General features: G+C 22.8%; 1 protein-coding gene across 1 annotated transcript in view; it reads right to left on the bottom strand.

The window, feature by feature from the left end:
• The window catches only part of LOC117175936 (vesicle-fusing ATPase 1-like), a 55,455-nt gene that overhangs the window by 32,401 nt on the left and 3,682 nt on the right, over nt 1–19,372 (bottom strand). The window contains exons 3-5 of the mRNA XM_033365794.1: nt 15,343–15,567; nt 10,452–11,079; nt 4,786–5,010 (exon numbers count right to left, since the gene is read on the bottom strand). Of these exons, the coding sequence (XP_033221685.1) occupies nt 4,786–5,010; nt 10,452–11,079; nt 15,343–15,567 (1,078 nt within the window). The remainder of the gene's footprint in view (nt 1–4,785; nt 5,011–10,451; nt 11,080–15,342; nt 15,568–19,372) is intronic.

The raw sequence follows: 19,372 nt of genomic DNA, 5'->3' as shown, positions 1-19,372 counted from the left end.
TAAATTTTTAACCAAGTAGTGAAATTTTCAAACCAGAAAGACGAATATTTAAGAAAACTATTCAATTTTCAACTAAGAATGATGAATTTTAAACATATAACTTCTATTTCAAAAGAGATGCATGTTTAATTTAACTTTCAACAAAACAGTCGAGTTTTCGACGAAAAGATATAACTTTTTAAAATAATAGTTGAATTTAAAACCGAAACAAAACTAAAAAAGAAAAATTTTAATAAAAAAAATCAATTTTTTTTACTAAAAAGACAAATTTTTAACAAAATGCCTAAATTTTGAACCAAATAGTTGAATTTTTAACAGCAAAAACGCATTTTAAACAAAATATCTTCCGTTAAGTATGTACTCAAAAGAAATTTTCAAACAAAAAATATGCATTTTCAACAAAAGAGTTAAATTTCCAACCAAAAAAAGATCAACTTTTAACTCAAAATGGAATAGAATAATTTTCAGTTAAAAATTAATTCACAAAAAAAAATTAATTTTAATAAAATCAATGTTTAAGAAAGTAGTTCCGTTTTTAACCAAGTGGTTGAATTTTTAAGAAAATAATTTCATTTTCAATCCAATAGTTCAATCTTGAACTAATAAAATCAATTTCCATTCAAAAATTTATATTTTTAACCAAGAAGATTAATTTTCTACCAAAAAATACCAATTTTAAAAGCTCAATTTTCTCTTAAAATTTCATTTTTAACTAAAAAAAAAAACTCATTTTCAACCAAATATTTCAACTTTTAACAAAATAGTTTACAAAGTATTTGAATTTTCGATCAAGTTGAATTTTCACGAAAATAGTTCAATTTTCAACCAAAAAGCACCATTTTCAATCAACAAGATTATTTTTTTACCGAAAAAGACGAAAAGAAAATGAACTTTCAATAAATTAGTTCCACTTTCAACTAATTAGTTGAATTTTCATACAAGATTAACTTTTTGCAACAAAATACAACGAAATTATCAATAAAATACATAAATTTACAATTAAAAACGATCAATTTTTAACTAAAAATGAAAAAGATAAATTTGCAGTGAAACATTTTATTTTTAACTAAAAGAAACTAATTTTCAACCAAATAGTTCAATTTTCAACAAAATAGTTTAACTTTTAACCAATTAGTTGAATTTTCAATAAAATAATGCATTTTTAACAAATAGTAGAAATTAAAAGAAGAACTAATTTTCACCAAAATAGTTTAATCTTCAACTAAAAAAATTAATTTTTAACAAATTAGATCCACTTTCAACTAGTTAGTTAACTTTAAAACCAAGATTACCTTTTTCAACAAAAAAAAACGATATTTTAATAAAATACATAAATTTATAATTAAAATCAATTAGTTTTTTACTCAAAATGGAAAATATAAATTTTCAGTTAAAAATTTCATTTTTAAATAAAAAAACTAATTTTTAACCAAATAGTTTAAGTTTTAAAAAAATAGTTTAATTTTCAACAAAATAATTCTTTAAAAAAGAAGAAATTTTAACAAAAAAAATTCAATTTTCAACTAATAAAATGAATTTTCAACCTAAAAGATTAATTTTTTACCAATAAAGACCAATTTTCTACAAAGTACATGCATTTTTTAACAAATAGTTGAAGTTTTAACTGAAGAAGATCAATAATTATCGACCAAAAAGTGAATGGTTCAATTTTGAGTTAAAAATTTAATTTAATTTTCATAAAAAAAATTTTTAACCGATATGGTTTAATATTCAACTAAAAAATAAATATTTAACAAATTAGTTCTACTTTCAACTAATTAGTTGAATTTTCAAAGATAATTAACTTTTTCCAATAACAAAAAAACGACGAATTTTTCAATAAAATACATAAATTTATAATTAAAACCAATCCATTTTTTACTTAAAATGGAAAGGCTAAATTTCAGTTAAAAATTTCATTTTTAACTAAAAAAAACTCATTTTCGATCAAATAGTTGAATTATCAACCAAGATTAGCTTTTACAAAAAAGGAGCGAATTTCTAAAATAAAATACCTGAATTTTCAATCAAAACCGAATTTTTTTAACTAAACCTGGAAAAGATAAATTTTCAGTTGAAAATTTCATTTTTTACTAAAAATAACTAATTTTCAACCAAATAGTTTAACTTTCCACAAAATAGTTTAACTTTCAACCAAGCAGTTGAATTTTCAACAAAATAGTTATATTTTCAACTAATAAAATGAATTTTCAATCAAAAAGATTAGCTTTCTACCCAAAGAGTCACATTTTTTAACAAAGCACATGCAATTTTTCAACAATAGTGGAAATTTCAACTGAAAAAGACTAATTATCGACCAAAAAGTGAATGCTTAAATTTTGAGTTAAAAATTTAATTCAACTTTCATTTAAACTAAATTTTTAACCAATATAGTTTAATATTCAACAAAGAAAATAAATTTTCAACAAATTATTTCCACTTTTCACTAAGGTGTTGAATTTTCAACATGATTAGCTTTTTCCAACAATAAAAAAACAACGATTTTTTTAATTAAATACATAACTTTATAATTAAAACCGATTGAATTTTCAAGAAAATAAATTTTAAAAAAAGAAGAAATTTTAACAAAAAAGTTCAATTTTCAACTAATAAAATGAATTTTCAACCGAAGAGTTTAATTTTTTACCAGAAAAGACAAATTTTCAACAAAATACACGCATTTTTTTTAAATAGTAGAAATTAAAAGTAAAGTCACTTTCAATCAAGTAGCTGTATTTTCGACCAAGTTGGATTTTCACGAAAAAAATTGATTTTTAAACAAACAAAAAATAAACAAAATATAAAAAAATTGATTAAATCTGCAACTAATAAAATGAATATTTAACAAAGTAATTCCTTGGATTTTCGAGGGAAATGATAACTTTTTGAACAAACAAGTTGACTTTTGAACAAAATAATTAAATTTCCAAACAAACGAGATGAATTCTGAATCAAGAATATAATATTAGACTTTTTAACTGAAACAGGGTGGCCGTTTTAATCGAAGAAATAAATTCCCGGTCATTTGCCGGTTTTTTCCGGTACGCAAACATTTTTCACGGTCAATGAAATTAAAAAAATGGAACACGAAAGCTACATAATTTTCACTTATGCTCATTAATTTCCGCGTATAAAATTGAAAGTACTAAGATTTCTCAATATAAAAAAATATAAATCCACGTTATCAGTCTCAATGCTCTAAATTCAAAAATCATTCAATGAACTTTAAAGTTTTAAAAATTATATAATTTTAAGGAAGTTTAAGCTAGAATCATCAAATATTGAAAAATTTTTAACTGAACACTTCTTAAATTATAAATTCAATTATTTTCTTTTTAAATAGTTTAAGCATACTTGGAAAACTTAAAAATTTTATTTCAAAATCTTGAGAAATCTAGAAGCAGTTTTAAATTTAAAATCATTTTGGAAATGTTTTCAGAACTTCTAAATATCTGTCCAAATTAATTGAATTTTTGCTACAATTTTCAGAAAATCCTGCAAATTGTAGAAAATTTCTTTACAATTTGGATGTATCAAACAAAATGTAGATTTTCGCAGATTTTAAACAAAAAATTAGATTCTTTTCAAGAATTGTTAAAGGCTTCAAAAGAAAAAAAACATTTTCTTAAGATTCATAGGAAAATTAAAAACAGCTTTTCATTTTGAAAAATTATTTTAAGAGGATATTTAAAAAGGATTTCAAAGATTTAAACCAAATTAAAAAAAAAAAAAGATTCTAGAAGGTTTTAAGAAAACTTTCTGAAATGTGCATGATAATTTTTTATCTTTTTAAAACTCCTAAATATCTCTTAAAATTACTCAAATTTTTTCTACAAATGTTCATTTGTAAATTATACATCAAAATTAAAAAATTTCACTTACAAATCAAGCATTTTTCAAAAACAACAATTAAAATTACAATGCTCAAAGTTTCAAGGCTCTTCGAAATTTTAACGATTCCAGGCTTTCTATGTCAAACAATTCAGTCAAAGATTCTTTACTTTGAAATATTTAGTTTCAATTTACTTGTCTTCAATTAAAATTCAAATATTGCTAAATGTGCAATAATTAATTTTTTTTCATTAAAAATTTCAAATTTAATCGGTTAAAAATTGATTATTTTAGACTGAAACAATATTTAAAATGTAATAAAATCCTTTAATTGAGAATATATTATTGTGAAGTTATTTTCAAGTTGAAAATGATTTATAAACTTTAAGTCACACGTTCACATTTGTTTAATGACTGGGACTTCAAATTGAAACAGTTTAATTTTTAACGTTAAAATCTAAAAGTTTGAACTGGTTTAAAATTGTTTTGTCAAATTGTTTTTGTTTACTTTTTATAACTTAAAGTACAGATAAATTAAAAACAATTATTTATTAATTAAATAAATATGGTTTTAATCCATAATTTTTTAACATCAAAGCCTTCAATTCCACTAATTATTTAAAAACTGTTAAAATCGAACGTGGACAGATTTTTCATCTACAAATTTGTAAAATTCCCGGTCAAAAAAAAATTCACTGTCATATCCCGGTTTTTACCGGTCTCAAAAAATTCCCGGTTTTTCGCTCCAGCGGCCACCCTGTAAAAATAATGAACTTTCAACCAAAACTAGTAAAATTCTCTCATTCGAATCCATTAATTCAGTTCAAATTTTAGCGAAACTACGAGAGAAAGTTGAGTTCTTGAAAACAGCGTAAAAGTGAGGAATTCTGTAAAAAATAAAGTGGAACAGAAAATAGGGAAAAAGTTGTAAAGCCTGAAATTACGAATACTTGCCTCTAATCTTCCGGGTCGAAGCAAAGCCTCATCAATCATATCCCGTCTGTTAGTCATTCCAATGATGAGTATGTTATTTAATTGATCCACGCCATCAATTTTCGATAGTAACTGATTCACGACTGTATCGTGAACTCCAGTATTTCCAGCAACACTACCTCTTGATTTGCAAATAGCGTCTATCTCATCGAAGATAATAATATGTAGTCCACTGTTCGGACCTAGCTGAAAATTAAATTCTAAATAAAATAGGCTCCTCCTTTACAAAAAATAAAACAGGGTGTCCACTCAAATTTTGGAAAAAAATGCCCTGAAATTTCCAGGATTTTTTCTTCCAGGTATCTCAAGATTTTTAGTGATATAATTTTTTCATTCAAGCACTTCGTTTTTTTTTTTTTAAACAATCGACTCGGAATATGTAGTCGAATATTTAGACTATTTAAAACGCTTCAAATCCTCTTTAATTGGATTGTGGAATTTTTTTGCAACCATAATGATGAATCTTTAATTGAAACAGTTCATTTTTAAATAAAAAAAGATCAATTTTTTCACTGGAATAGTCGATTAAAAAAATAATAATAATGAATTTTTAATAAAGAAGATTAATTTTTAACAAAAAAGGACGGAATTTCAACAAAATATATGAATTTTCAACGAGAAAATGTCAATTTTAAACCAAATATTGAATAGTTACATTTTTGGTTCCAAAAATTAATTTTTAAGTAGAGATGAATTTTAAACTAAAATGATGATATATTCAACTAAGTTAGTTAAAGTTTAATTAAAAAAGATTAAGTTTCAACCAAAAAAGTTGAATATTTAACTGTAACAGTTGAATTTTCAACAGAAAAAAATTCCTTTAAAAAAAGGTTTAATTTTCAACCAAGTCGTTGAATGTTAAATGAAAAAGATAAATTTTTAAATGAATAGTGAATCTTTGGCTACAACAGTTGAACTGTAAACCAACGAGATTAATTTTCTCTAAAAAAAAAGTAATTTTTTATCCAAATAGTCCAATCCTTAACAGCAAAAAAAGATACAGTTTTATCCAAAAATAGAATTGTTAAACTTTCAAACCAACATATAAAAAATTTTTCACAAAATACTAGATGAATTTTCAACGAGAAAATATAGGTTTTTAATCAAAGATTGAATAGTTAAATTTGTACTTTACAAAATTAATTTTCAACCAAAGAGATCAATTTTCAAATAAAATGATGAATTTTTACCTGTGATAGTTGATTTTTCATTTTAAAAAATTAATTTTTAACAGAAAATACGTATCTTTAACTGAAATAATTGAATTTTTAAACAAGTAGATTAAGTTTCTGCCAAAAAAGATGAACTTTCAGCTGAATGATAAATCTTGAAACAGAATAGTTGAATTTTCAACCTAGGAGATTAATTTTCTCACCAAAAATGTAAATTTTCATCCAAAAAGTTCAATCTTCAACAACAAAACTAGATACATTTTTAACCAAAATGGAAAAATTAAAATTTTCAACAAAAAAAATTCACAAGATTGTTTAATTGCCAACCAAAGTGATGAATTTTAAATTAAAATTATGTATATTCAAATAGAATAATTGAATTAAAAAAAACATTAATTGCCAACCAAGAACATTAATGTTTAATCAAAAAAGACGAAATTTTTACAAAAATTAGATGAATTTCCAACGAGAAAATATAAATTTTGATCCAAACATTGAATAGTTAAATTTTTAGTTTACAAAATTAACTTCTAATCAGAGATAAATTTTAAACAAAAATGATGAATTTGTACCTCAAATAGTTGAATTTTCATTATTTTTAAATTAATTTTTAACAAAGATTATGAATTTCTAACAGAAATAGTTGAATTTTCAAACTAGTAAATTATTTTTCAGCCAAAAAAGATTAAATTTCAACCAAATAAATGAATCTTTAATTAAAAAAGACCAGTTTCAAACCAAAAATAGAATAGTTAAATTTTCAGTAACAAAAAAATTCTCAACACAAAAAAAAGAACTTTCAACAAAATGGTTCAATTTTCCATGAAAGAGATGAATTTTCAATTAAAATTATGAATTTTTATATTTAATTGACGATAATTAAAAAAAAGGAAATCAATTTTCAACGAGAAAATATAGATTTTACATCAAAAATTCAATAGTTAAATTTTTAGATTGGAAAATTAATTTCCAATCAATTAGATAAATTTTCAACTAAAATGCCGAATTTTTAGCTATAATAGCTGAATTTTCATTAAAAAATAATTATATTTTTTGACCTAAATTATTAATCTTTAGCTGAAAGTTAAATTTAAAAACAAGTAAATTAAGTTTCTGCCAAAAAAGATTAAATTTCAACCAAATAATTCAATTTTCCAATAAAAAGTGTAAGTTTTCAACAAAAAAAAACAAACAAAATAGTTCAATTTATTAGTCACAAAAATTATTCTCAACACAAAAAAAAACTTTAAAGAACACAGTTCAAATTTTTCATTAAACAGATGAATTTTCAATAAAAATGATAAATCTTCAAATCAAATAGTGGAATTTTGAGTCAAAAAGAAGAATTTTCAACTAAGAAACTTAATTTTCAACAAGAAAAGAGGAAATTAAAAAAAAGTAAATAAATTTTCAACGAGAAAATATAGATTTTTAACCAAAAATTGAATAGTTAAATGTTTCGATTACAAAATTAATTTCTATTTGAACAGATAAATTTTCAACTGAAATGATAAATTTTTACCTATAATAATTGATTTTTCATTTTTTTCAATTAATTTATAACAGAAATTATGAATGTTTAAGTGGAATAGTTGAAAATTAAATTTCTGCAAAAAAAATATTAAATTTCAACCAAATAGTTCAATTGTCAACTAAAAAAGATAAGTTTTCAATCAAAAATAGAATATTTAAATTTTCAGTGAAAAAAATATATTCTCAACAACAAAAAGGACTTTCCACAAAATCGTTCAATTTTCCATTAAAGAGATGAATTTTAAATTAAAATAGTAAATCTCCAAGAAAAAAATATATTCTTAACAAAAGATTTTAACTTTTAACCAAGTAGTTAAATTGTCATCCAAACAATATAAATTCTCCATGGAAAATTTATTAGTTCATATTTTAACCAAAAATATTTTTATTTTAAGGGGTACTGTATTCACTGTAGAATTTACAACAAAAAAAAGAAATCTTTGTTGTTGCTTAAAAGGTGTTTCAGGGTCTTAAAAATAATATATCAAAAGATAAAGTACGGAAAAATGGTCTAAATATCCAAATTTTCAATTTGAACTGGCCGGAAACATAACTCGAACAAATCCTCACCGTTCGATCTGCAATTTTTAAAATATATTCAAAATTGCTTTCTCCAGCAACACACGTAGGATTTTTTTTATATTGCATAGTTTTTTTTTATTAACAATTTTGTACTGATTTTTTCATGAAATTTCAAACTTTTTTTCCAAAATTCCCGACATATGCCTAAAAAATGGAAAAAAAGATATAGTCAATTTTGTAATGAAAAAGATGAATTCTCAACAAAATAGATCAATTATCAACTAAAAAGAGATCGACTTTCAACGAAAAGTTGAATGGTTAAGTTTCCAGTTAAAAAGATTAATTTAAACAAATAACATGATAAAAATAGTTCACTTTTCAGACAAAATAGATGAATTTTCAATTAAAAGAATGAATCATCATTAAAAAAATGAATTTTTTAATAAAGTGGATCAAATTTAAGCCAAGAAATTATTGCGGGTATCATATTAAGTACAATATGAAACAAATTTTCAATCAATTTTTTTATCCAAAAGATGAATTTTCTACTAAAAAAGAATAAGGTGGTTTAATTTTCAATTGAGCATAGATAAATTTTAAACCAAAGAAATGAATCTTCCAGAAATATTGTTTTCTAAGAGAGTGGTTAAGTATTCAATCAAAACATGTGAAAGAAAATTAATTCTCAACAAGAAAAGACGATATTTAAAAAAAAATGTCGTGAATTTTCAATGAGAAAATATAGATTTTTAACCGAAAAATGAATAGTTAAATTTTTAGTTTAAAAAATTAATTTTCAACCAAAGAGATAAATTTTCAACTGAAATTATGCATTTTTACCTGTAATAGTTGAATTTTCATTTTAAAAAAATCGAAATTATTAATCTTTAACTGAAATAGGTGAATTTTCAAACAAGTAAATTAAGTTTCTGACAAAAAAGATTAAATTTCAACCAAATAGTTCAATTTTCAAATAAAAAATGTAAGTTTTCAACCAAAAATAAAATATTCAATTAAAATGAAAAATCTTTATATGGAATAGTTGAATATTAAGCTAAAAAATAGAATTGTCAACCAAGAAAATTAATTTTCAACAAGATATATAAAAAAAGTAGATGAATTTTCAACGAAAAAATTTACATTTTCAACCAAATATTGAATAGTTAAATTTCTAGTCAAATAAATTAATTTTCACTCGAAAACGATGAATTTTCAAACAAGAAGATTAATTTTCAAACCAAAATATTAACTTTAAGCCAGAAAGATCAATTTATTTTTAATAAAATAAATCATTTTTCATAATATAGTCAAATTTTTTCACTATAAATACAAATTTCCAAGTAAAAAGACAAATTGTCAACCAAATATTTGAATTTTGAACTAAAAAAAATATATTTGCAATAAAAAATGTAAATGTTAAATGTGCAGTTAAAAAAATTAATTTTCAAAACAAAAAGATTAATTTTCTACCAAAAAATATGATTTTTAAAACAAAATACATCAATTTTCATGAAATAGAAAAATTTAATAGTCAAATTTTCATTGAAAAGATTAGATTTTGATTAAAAAAACAATAATTTTCAAGCAAAAATATGAATTTTTAACTCAAGTAATGAAGCTTCAACACAAAAACTAAATTTTTAATCAAATAGTTTAATCTTCAACAAATTATAGTGAAATTTTTAACCAAGAAGATTAATTTTCTACCAAAAAAGTTTTCTTTTTAAATCGGTTCAAACATTCAACCTAGTTGTTGAATTTTAAGCCACGAAAGATGAATTTTCATTAAAAAAATTTAGTAGATGGTTTTTAAAATAATGGAGATTTTAAATTTAAACACCAACTACCGATTTGTTAGAAAAAAACTTTTTTTGTAGACAATTAATCTTCTTGTTTGAAAATTTCAATTGTGTGAAATTGATTGCTGAAATTTTCAATTGTCTAACACAAACGATTATTTAAACAATAAAAAAATGTTTACTACCGAACAATTTTTTAGTGTTAAATATATTTCGTGAAAAAATTGTCATAACTCAATTATTGAATTTGGATAAACCGTTTGCGAGTAATCCAATTTTGAAAAAAAAAAAAAATGATCAAGAACTTTGATTGTTAATAACTTAAAAAAAATGTTGAAAAAATATTTTAGGGGAGTTATTTTGATATAAAAACGAATTTAAAACTGTATAAATTGGTTGAAAATAGAACTATTAAGCTACTTTTAAAAATATATAAAACATTGTAAATTAATTTTACATCAAATTTAAAAAAGAACTTAAAACACACTCTGGAAAAAAATTCCCTGACTTTAAAAAAAGCTCCCCGAAATTTCCAGGGATTTTCCAGGTGAGTAGAGACCCGATAAAATATCGACTTATTTAATCACTGAAGCTATTTTACTTTTTTCTCTTCCTCTTCCGCATCAGCAAACAGTCTTCTGATATTAGCTTCACTCTCTCCCACGTACTTGTCCAGAATCTGCGGACCATTCACGATTTTCGGTTCCCTCGCATTCAACATATTTCCAATTTGCCGAGCCATCAGCGTTTTTCCCGTACCTGGCGGGCCATAAAGCAAAATTCCCTTCACGTGCTTACAACCGAGTTGGGTGACAACTTCCGGCGGAAAAACACGAGATGCAAAAGCTCTTCTGAAAATGGCACTGACTTCCTTATCCAAACCTCCGATTCCCATCTTCTGGAAATCCCAGTCCGGATTTATTATAGATTGTCGGACCACCTGTCCCTTCGCTTTTCCGATTAAATTCAGACTCGAGTTTTCGGCCTTTTCAAATTGAATCGTCGAGTCTCCCAGACATCGACCAATTCTCGTTTTCTTGGGTTTGGTCTCTGTTCCCGAGCTTATGGCGGCTAGATCCGCGGCCAAGAGGGATTTTACAACGAGTCCGAGCATTTTTTTGTCCTGAAATTGAAAGGCCAGCTGCTGTCCGACGGTGAATGCCTGACCTGCAAACTGAAGCAGAAACTCCTTGGCCATCTGCTCGGTGTCGTATGGCTCCAGTGTTGTTCTGAAATTTGTTTAAATTGATTTGTAGTAATAAAGATCAATCACGAAATGTTGAAATTTCGTACCAAAAAGATCAATTTTCCACAGAACAGTTGAATTTTAAAAGAAAAAATATAAATTGTTAATAGAAAAAGGTAATTTTCAAGAGAATATTTTTATTCTTCACAAAAAAGGATGAGTTTTGAATCAAATAAATGCATTTTTCTCTGAAAAAAATCAATTTTCAAGGAAAAAATGAAATAATTATATTTTGTATTAAAAAAATTTTTAACTAAAAAACTTAAACCTTAAAAACTTAAAAAGATGAATTTTTAACCAAATTGTTGAATTTCTAACCTAAAGTTAAATTTCTAAACAAAGAAATTAATTTTAATCGAAAAGGAGGAATGAGTCACCAAGAATATAATAATTATACAACAAAAAATGAACTTTCAATCATATATTTGAAGTTTTAACTGAAGAAGGTAATTTTTCAACCAAATATGAAATAGCTCAATTTTTAGTTAAAAAATAAATTTAAATAAAGTAATTTTCAACAAAATAGTTCGATTTGAAAAAATTTCCACTCAAAAGATGAATTTGCAACTAAAATTATAAATATTTAAATAGAATAGTTCAATATTTAACCAACAATATTAATTTTCCTCGAAAAAAAGAACAGGCGAATTTTCAAAAAATTATATGAATTTTCAACAGAAATAATTAAATTTTCAACCGGATTAGTTAAGTTTTCAATTAACGGAACTAATTGTTAACAAAATGATTCAATTTTTAAAAAAAAGGTTTTCAACCAAAAAGATTAATTTTGAATTAAAAATTTAATTTTCAACCATTTAGTTTTCTTTTCAGCCAAGAAGATAAATTTTTTAATAAAATTATGAATATTTAAATAGAATAGTTCAATTTTTAACCATCAAGATTAATTTTCCTCACAAAAAAAAGAACAGACGAATTTTCAACAAATTATATGAATTTTCAACTGAAATTATAAAATTTTTAACTACATTCGTTAAATTTTCAAATAATTAAATTAATTTTCAACAAAATAATTTAATTTTTAACACAAAAAAAGATTTTCAACGAAAAAGATTAAATTTTAATTAAAATGATAAATATTTAAATAGAATAGTTCAATTTTTAACCAACATGATTAATTATTCTAAAAAAAAAAATAAATAAATAACAGACTAATTTTCAACAAATTATACAAATTTTCAACGGAAATAATAAAATTTTCAACTGGATTAGTTAAATTGTCAATTAGAGAAATTAATTTTCAACCAAATAGGTCAATTTTAAATTGAAAAACAAATTGAAGAAAAATTTATTTTTAAAATAATAGTTTAATTTTGATGAAAAAACAAAAAAGATTTTCAACTGAAGAGATCAATTTTAAACTAAAAACTTAGCTTTCAACCAAGTAGTGTTCTGTTCAAACAAAAAGATGAATTTCTAAATAAAATAGTGAATTTTCAAAGAAGGAAATTAAATTTTAAACAAGATCGATTTTATACCAAGAAAGATGATTTTATAGTTAAACTGCCAAATAAAATATTTTTAACTTTTGTAAAATATGGAGTTTAAATATTTAGATTCAGTGTCAAAAATATAAATTCACGTTATAATTTGTAATGCTCCATATCCAAGAATCAATCAATGCATTACTTCCAAATGATATCATATTAAGCAACTTTAAGCTAGAAACATTAAAAGTTGAACAATTACATTTTTTTAAACTGAACACTTCTTAAATTAAAAACTACAATAAATTATTTTAATTTTTTTTAAATCCTTAAAATGCTTCAAAATTTTATTTAAAAATCTTGAAATATTTACATCTTGTTTATTTCAAAATTTTAATTATCTTCAAAATTTGTTCAGAACTTATAAACATCTTTTAAAATATTTCGAATTTTTCCTAAAATTTTGCATACACATTTTTTTAAATCCTGCTAAATAAAAAAATTTCCTTACAATCTTCCACATTCATGTTTGATAATTTCTTAAATATTTCTCCAAATATTTTTAGACATTTTCTTAAAATTAATTTTCCAAAATAAAAAATCATTTTTAATTTTCCTAGGAAATTTTTTTCATTCTTTTGAAGCCTTCTAAAATTCTTAAAAAGCTTCTAAATTTGTTTTTTTTTGAAATCATCCCAAAATCTATATTTTATTTTAAATTAGACCGTGGAGTATTTGCAGCGAAATTTTGGCATGAATAGCCAAATTTGGTTGGTAAACGTAGAGAATTCGTTTAAATTATTTTAAATCATGTGTAATTATTTTATAATTTTAAATTTTTTCATAATTTCTAAATATATCATTAATTATTCGAATTTTTGTTAAGAACAATAGGTGTTTAATTGTTATTTGTTTATAAAGTTTCAATCTGTCGTTTACATTTGTTTAACCAATATGAATTTCCAATAAGAGTTTTCAACCAAAAATGGAATGGTTAAATTTTCAGTTAAAAAAATTAATTTTCCACCAATGAACGCAAAATTTTTTAACAAAAGCAAATAATTTTAAACTACAATGATGAATCTTGAACCGGAATAGATGCATTTTTAGGCAAAAAGAAAAGTTTTAAAGGAAACAGTTACATTTTAGACCAAGTAGGTTTATTTTCAACCAAAAAGATGCATTTTTAAACAACAAGATTAATTGTTTAACATAAAAGGTATCAATTAACAACTAAAAAATATCAATTGCCAACCAAAAATGGAGCAGTTAAATGTTCAGTCAAAAAAAATTAATTTTCAATCAAAACTATGAATATCTTCACCTGAAACCATTCAATTTTAAACAACAAAAATTATGTTTTAACTATAATGAGGAATATTTAATTGGTATAATCGAATTTTCATCCAAAAAGATACATTGTCAAACAATAAGATTAATTTTCTACAAAAATACGATTTTTTAACAAAATACATCAATTTTCAATAAAACAGTTTAATTTTCAACTAAAGAAGACAAATTTACAAACCAATAGGTGAATTTTGAAATAAAAAAAATAATTTTTCAACCAACAATGGAATAGTTCAATTTTGGGTAAAAAATTTTTTTTTAACCAAACTGATGATTTTTTAACTAAAATTATGAATTTTCAACTGGGATAGTTACATTTTCAACAAAAAATATGAATTTTCAACTAAAGTGATTAATTTCTACGAAAAACGACGAAATTTTCAACTAAAAAAGACAACTTTTGAACATGAGTTGAATTTTCATCTAATTTGAACAAAAAAGACGAATCAGAAAAAAATTATTTTTCAATAAAAACATTAATTGTCAACAAAATATTTCAATTTTTTGTCCAAAAAGATAAATTTCCAATCAGGAATTAAAAAGTAATTACATTTTCAATTAAAAAATTAATTTTCAACAAACGAGTTAAACATAAAGAGTTAAATCCCAAAAGACTAATTTTCAACAATAAAAAAATTAATTGCTACAAAAGAGTTGAGTTTTCAAGCTAAAAGAGTCGAATTTTTTTAAAAAACTTTAACTTTTTTCCCAAAGTGATAAATTTTCAACAAAAAGGTTCATTTTCAACCCAGAAAGATGAAGTTTTTACCAATAAGATTAATTTCCTACCAAAAAAGACGGATTTTTCAACAACAAAAAAGATTAATTTTCAAGAAAATACATGAATTTTCAACCAAATAGTTAAATTTTCTGTCAAAAAGAAAAATTTCCAATCAGGAATTGAATAGTAATTACATTTAAAATTAAAAAATTAATTTTCAATCACAGAGATAAATTTCCAACTAAAATTTGAATCTTCAAGAAAAAAAATTTAATAAAACATTTTAATTTTCAAACAAGTAGTTGAATTTTAAAATCAAACATAGGAATTTTCAACAAAATAGATAAATCCTCAACAGATTAATAATATTTAACCAAAAAAGATTAAATGTATACCAAAATAGTTGAAATTACTACCCAAAACGGAAGAGTTGAGTTTTCAAGCTAAAAAAACTCAAATGTTTCAGAAAACCTTGGACTTTTATAAAAAAGGAAGAGAAAGATTAATTTTCTACCAAAAAACAAGATTTTTCAAGCAAATATATTAATTTTGATCCAAACGCGATGAATTCTGAACCAAAATTGTCATAGTAGACTTTTCACACAAAAAAATGAACTCTCAACCAAAAGTAGTTTGATTTTCTTATTGGGTTTTAATAATTCAGTTTAAATATAAGCGAAAAATGGCAAAAAGGAAGTCTAAACTTTGCGAAAGAATAAAAAAAGCTTACGTTTTCTTCTGAAGAAAGTCGGCTTCCAGGACGATGGTGCAGAGACATTCTGTGCTGGAAGCTGGGTCGAAGTAGTATGGTCGAACTTCGATTTCTTGATTGAGAGACAATGTAGCCCATTTTCGCTGTGGTAAACTGAATCCAACATTTCCTCGTGGCATGCCATCGTAAGATTTTACGGAAAAAACGTAGTGCTGATTCGGTCCAGTTGTCACCTCGATATGCCTAAAAATAATTACAAGAATTAATTAATAATTGGATTACTGCAATTTTTATTCCACGCCAGACAATAATCGGCCTTTATGAATTTAAAAAAAGTTGTAGCAAGAAGCCTCTGTCTAAAACAAATCCAAATTTCAATTCTCACTCAATCTTCCAAATTAAGGAATTAAAAATTTTTTAATTTAAAACTTGCATCAATTTTAATTGTGAATTTTAAAATTAAAAAAACTTCAATCAAGATTTACAAGTCAAAGTTTCACCATTTTCTAGATTTACAATTGGAAACTCTTTAATTTTTAAGATTTATGAATAAAAATTTATGAATTTTTATGATTTTGAGGATCAAAAGTCAAGTGTTCAATTGTAAATCTTCGAAATTCATGAAATTTTCAATACTAGGCATCAAAATTATAGAATTTTTAATTGTGAAACTTAAAAACTTTCATAATTTTGAATTGTAAATTTTCAAAACAAAAATACTTGATATAAATATATTCAATAAATAACTAAATTTGAAAAAAATATAAATAATAACGTTAAAAATGAAAAATCTTCAATTTTGAAAAGATAGAATTGTAAATTCAATATTCCAGAATTATATTTTAAAGGCGTCTAATTTTGAACGTTTTTTGTAATAGTTCAAGTGTAAAGTTTTACTTTTAATCAAAAGAAAATATTTCAATTCTAAATCTTCCACCCCGCAGAATTTTTAATGTGAAGAATCAAACTTACAGAATTTTTAATTGTAACTTTTCAAAATAAAAAAAATCTATAATTTATAATTTTAAGTTAAAAAAGTTTAAAATGTTTCAAAAATATTTGCAATCGAAGACTCTTCAATATTTAATTTATAAAATAGAAAATGATCAAATTTAGAATGCTTTTTTAGAACAGTTTAATTTGGAAGATTTTAAATTTAAACTTGTTCAATTTTAATGAGTTGCAATTATAAATCATTTTGGATGACCCTCAAATATGATGAGATGGTCTAAAATTTTCTAGAAAACTCGTTAATATTTTTAAATTTCTTGAAATCATTGATTTAAAAAAAAAAAACTAATTACATTTGAACCCATAGAGTTGAATTTTGAACGACATAGTTGAATTATTAAAATAATAATGACATTGTCTACAAAAAAAATAATTTGCTACCAAATAATCATTTTTTTTTTTTTAAAAAAGATTAAACTTCAACTAAAGAAAAAGAAATTTGAACAAAAAGATTAATTCTCGACAAAAAATATGATAGTTGACATTTCGAAAACAATAAATTTTCAGTAAATAGTCCGATTTCCCAACAGAGTTGTTAAAAATAATTGCATTTTTAACAAAATAGATGAATTTTCAACTAAACAGTTTAATTTTTAACAAAACAAAATTAATTATTAATCAAAAAGACGATTTTCTAACCAAGACGATTAATTTTCTATTTAAAAAAACCGAATTTACCACAGAATATCTCAATTTTCAACGAAAAAAAAATATAAACAAAAAATGTAAAAGTTGAATTTTCAACAAACAGATGAATTCTCAAAAAAAAATTATAGTTGATATTTCAACAACAAAACAAATTTTCAGCAAAATAACAAGATTTTTCACCGAAGGGTTACATTTTTTAAAAATAATTACATTTTGAAGAAAATAGATGAATTTTTAAATAAATAATTTAAATTTTAACATAAAAAAATTATTTCTTGATGAAAAAATACGAATTATCAACAAAAAGATGAATTACCAACGAAAACTATTATAATTGATATTTCAACAAGAACAAAACTACAAATTTTTAGCAAAATAATCAGAATTTCACGGAAAAGTTGATTTTTTTATAACTTACATTTTCAAGAAAATAGATAAATTTTTTATCAAATATTTTAATTTTGAACCCAAGAAAATGATTTCTTAATAACAAAACAAAAACGAATTTGCAACCAAAAAGATTAGTTTTCTATAACAAAAAAAAACAGAATTTCCGCAGAATAACTGAATTTTCAACTAAAAAAGATAAATTTACAAACCGAAAATGGTAAACTTTAATTTTCAACGAAAAGATGAATTTTCAACAAAACATATTATAGTTGATATTCCAACAAGAACAAAGCTACAAATTTTCAGCAAAATAATAAGGTTTCCCACCAAAGAGTAGCATTTTTTTTAAATAATTATATTTTAACAAAATGGACGAATTTTTAATTAAATAGTTTAAATTTTAACATAATAAAAATAAGGTTCAATAAAAAAATACTAATTATCAACAAAAAATATTATAGTTGATTTTTTTACAAGAAAATTTTTCAACAAAAACATGAATTATCATCAAATCATAAAACTACAAATTTTTAGCAAAATAATCAGATTTCCACCGAAGAGTTGATTTTTTTTAAAAGATTATATTCTCAACAAAATAGATGAATTTTTAATTAAATAATTTAATTTGTAATCTAAAAAAAAACTATTTTTTATATAAAAAACGAATTTTCAACCAAGAAGATTAATTTTCTGTAACAACCAAAAATAATTTTCCACATAATAACTGAATTTTCTACGAAAAAAGATCAATTTACAACCCAAAAATGAAAAACTTGAATTTTCAAACAAAAGATGAATTCTCAACAAAACATATTATGGACGAAATTTTAAAAACAATAAATTTTCAGCAAAATAGTAAGATTTTCTAACGAAGAGTTGATTTTTTTTAAATAATCAGATTTTAACAAAATAGATGAATTTTTAATTAACTATTTCAATGTTTAACCTAACAAAATGAATTCTTAATGAAAACAGAATTTCAACCCAGAAGATTCATTTTCTATAATAAAAAAAAACTTCACAGAATAACCGAATTTTCGACGAAAAGAGATAAATTTACAAAACAAAAAATGGAAAACTTGAATTTTCAATCAAAATATGAATTTTTAACTAAATAGTTTAAATTTAAACATAAAATAAATTCTTAACCAAAAAAAAAGGAATTCTCCAAAAAAAATTATAGTTGATAAAAAAAATGGAAATTTTCAATAAAAAGATCAATTTTCAATAAAAAATATTATAGTTGATATTTCAGCAAGGAAAAAAATGAACTTTACTTTTTTAACAAAAACCTAAGTTATCAAAAAAAAATTACAAAGGAGTCCACCCTACAGTGGATAATGATCTTACATTACATAATCCTTAATTATAATCACAAATAACACGTGTCGCGTCATAAAAAATAATTTTCAAATATTACAGGGGAGAATACCCTACATTAGATAATGATCTTACATTACATAATCCTTAATTGTAATCTTAAATAACACGTGTCTCTTAACAAATTAATACATCAAATTAATTATTTAACATCCATTAGTATTCATAATCAATGATTATTTACTATAGAATCATTATCTACAGTCGGACTGTCCCCCCTAGTTAATATTTAGAAAACAACAAAATAAGTAAATTTGTAACAAAATAGTTCAATTTTCCACCAAAGAGTTGAGTTAATAAATAATAATTACATTGTTAACAAGATAGATTTTAAATAAGTAATTTGATTTTTTACCTAGAAAAATTAATTCTTAATCAAATAGACGATTTTTCAACAAAGAATAATTTTCTAAAAAAGAAAAAAGATTTTTCAACAGAATTCCTCAATTTTCCATGAAAAAATGTAAATTTATAAACCGAGAATGGAAAAGTTAAATTTTCAACAAAAAGATCAATTCTCAAAAAAAAAAATATTATAGTTGATATTAAAAAAGAACAATTTTTCAACAAAATCATTTAATTTTCCACCAAAGAGTTATATGTAAAAAAAGTACATTTT

Source organism: Belonocnema kinseyi, chromosome 7, assembly GCF_010883055.1.
Source record: "Belonocnema kinseyi isolate 2016_QV_RU_SX_M_011 chromosome 7, B_treatae_v1, whole genome shotgun sequence".
Taxonomy (NCBI): Eukaryota; Metazoa; Arthropoda; class Insecta; order Hymenoptera; family Cynipidae; genus Belonocnema; species Belonocnema kinseyi.
This window is presented reverse-complemented; position numbering and strand designations above follow the sequence as displayed.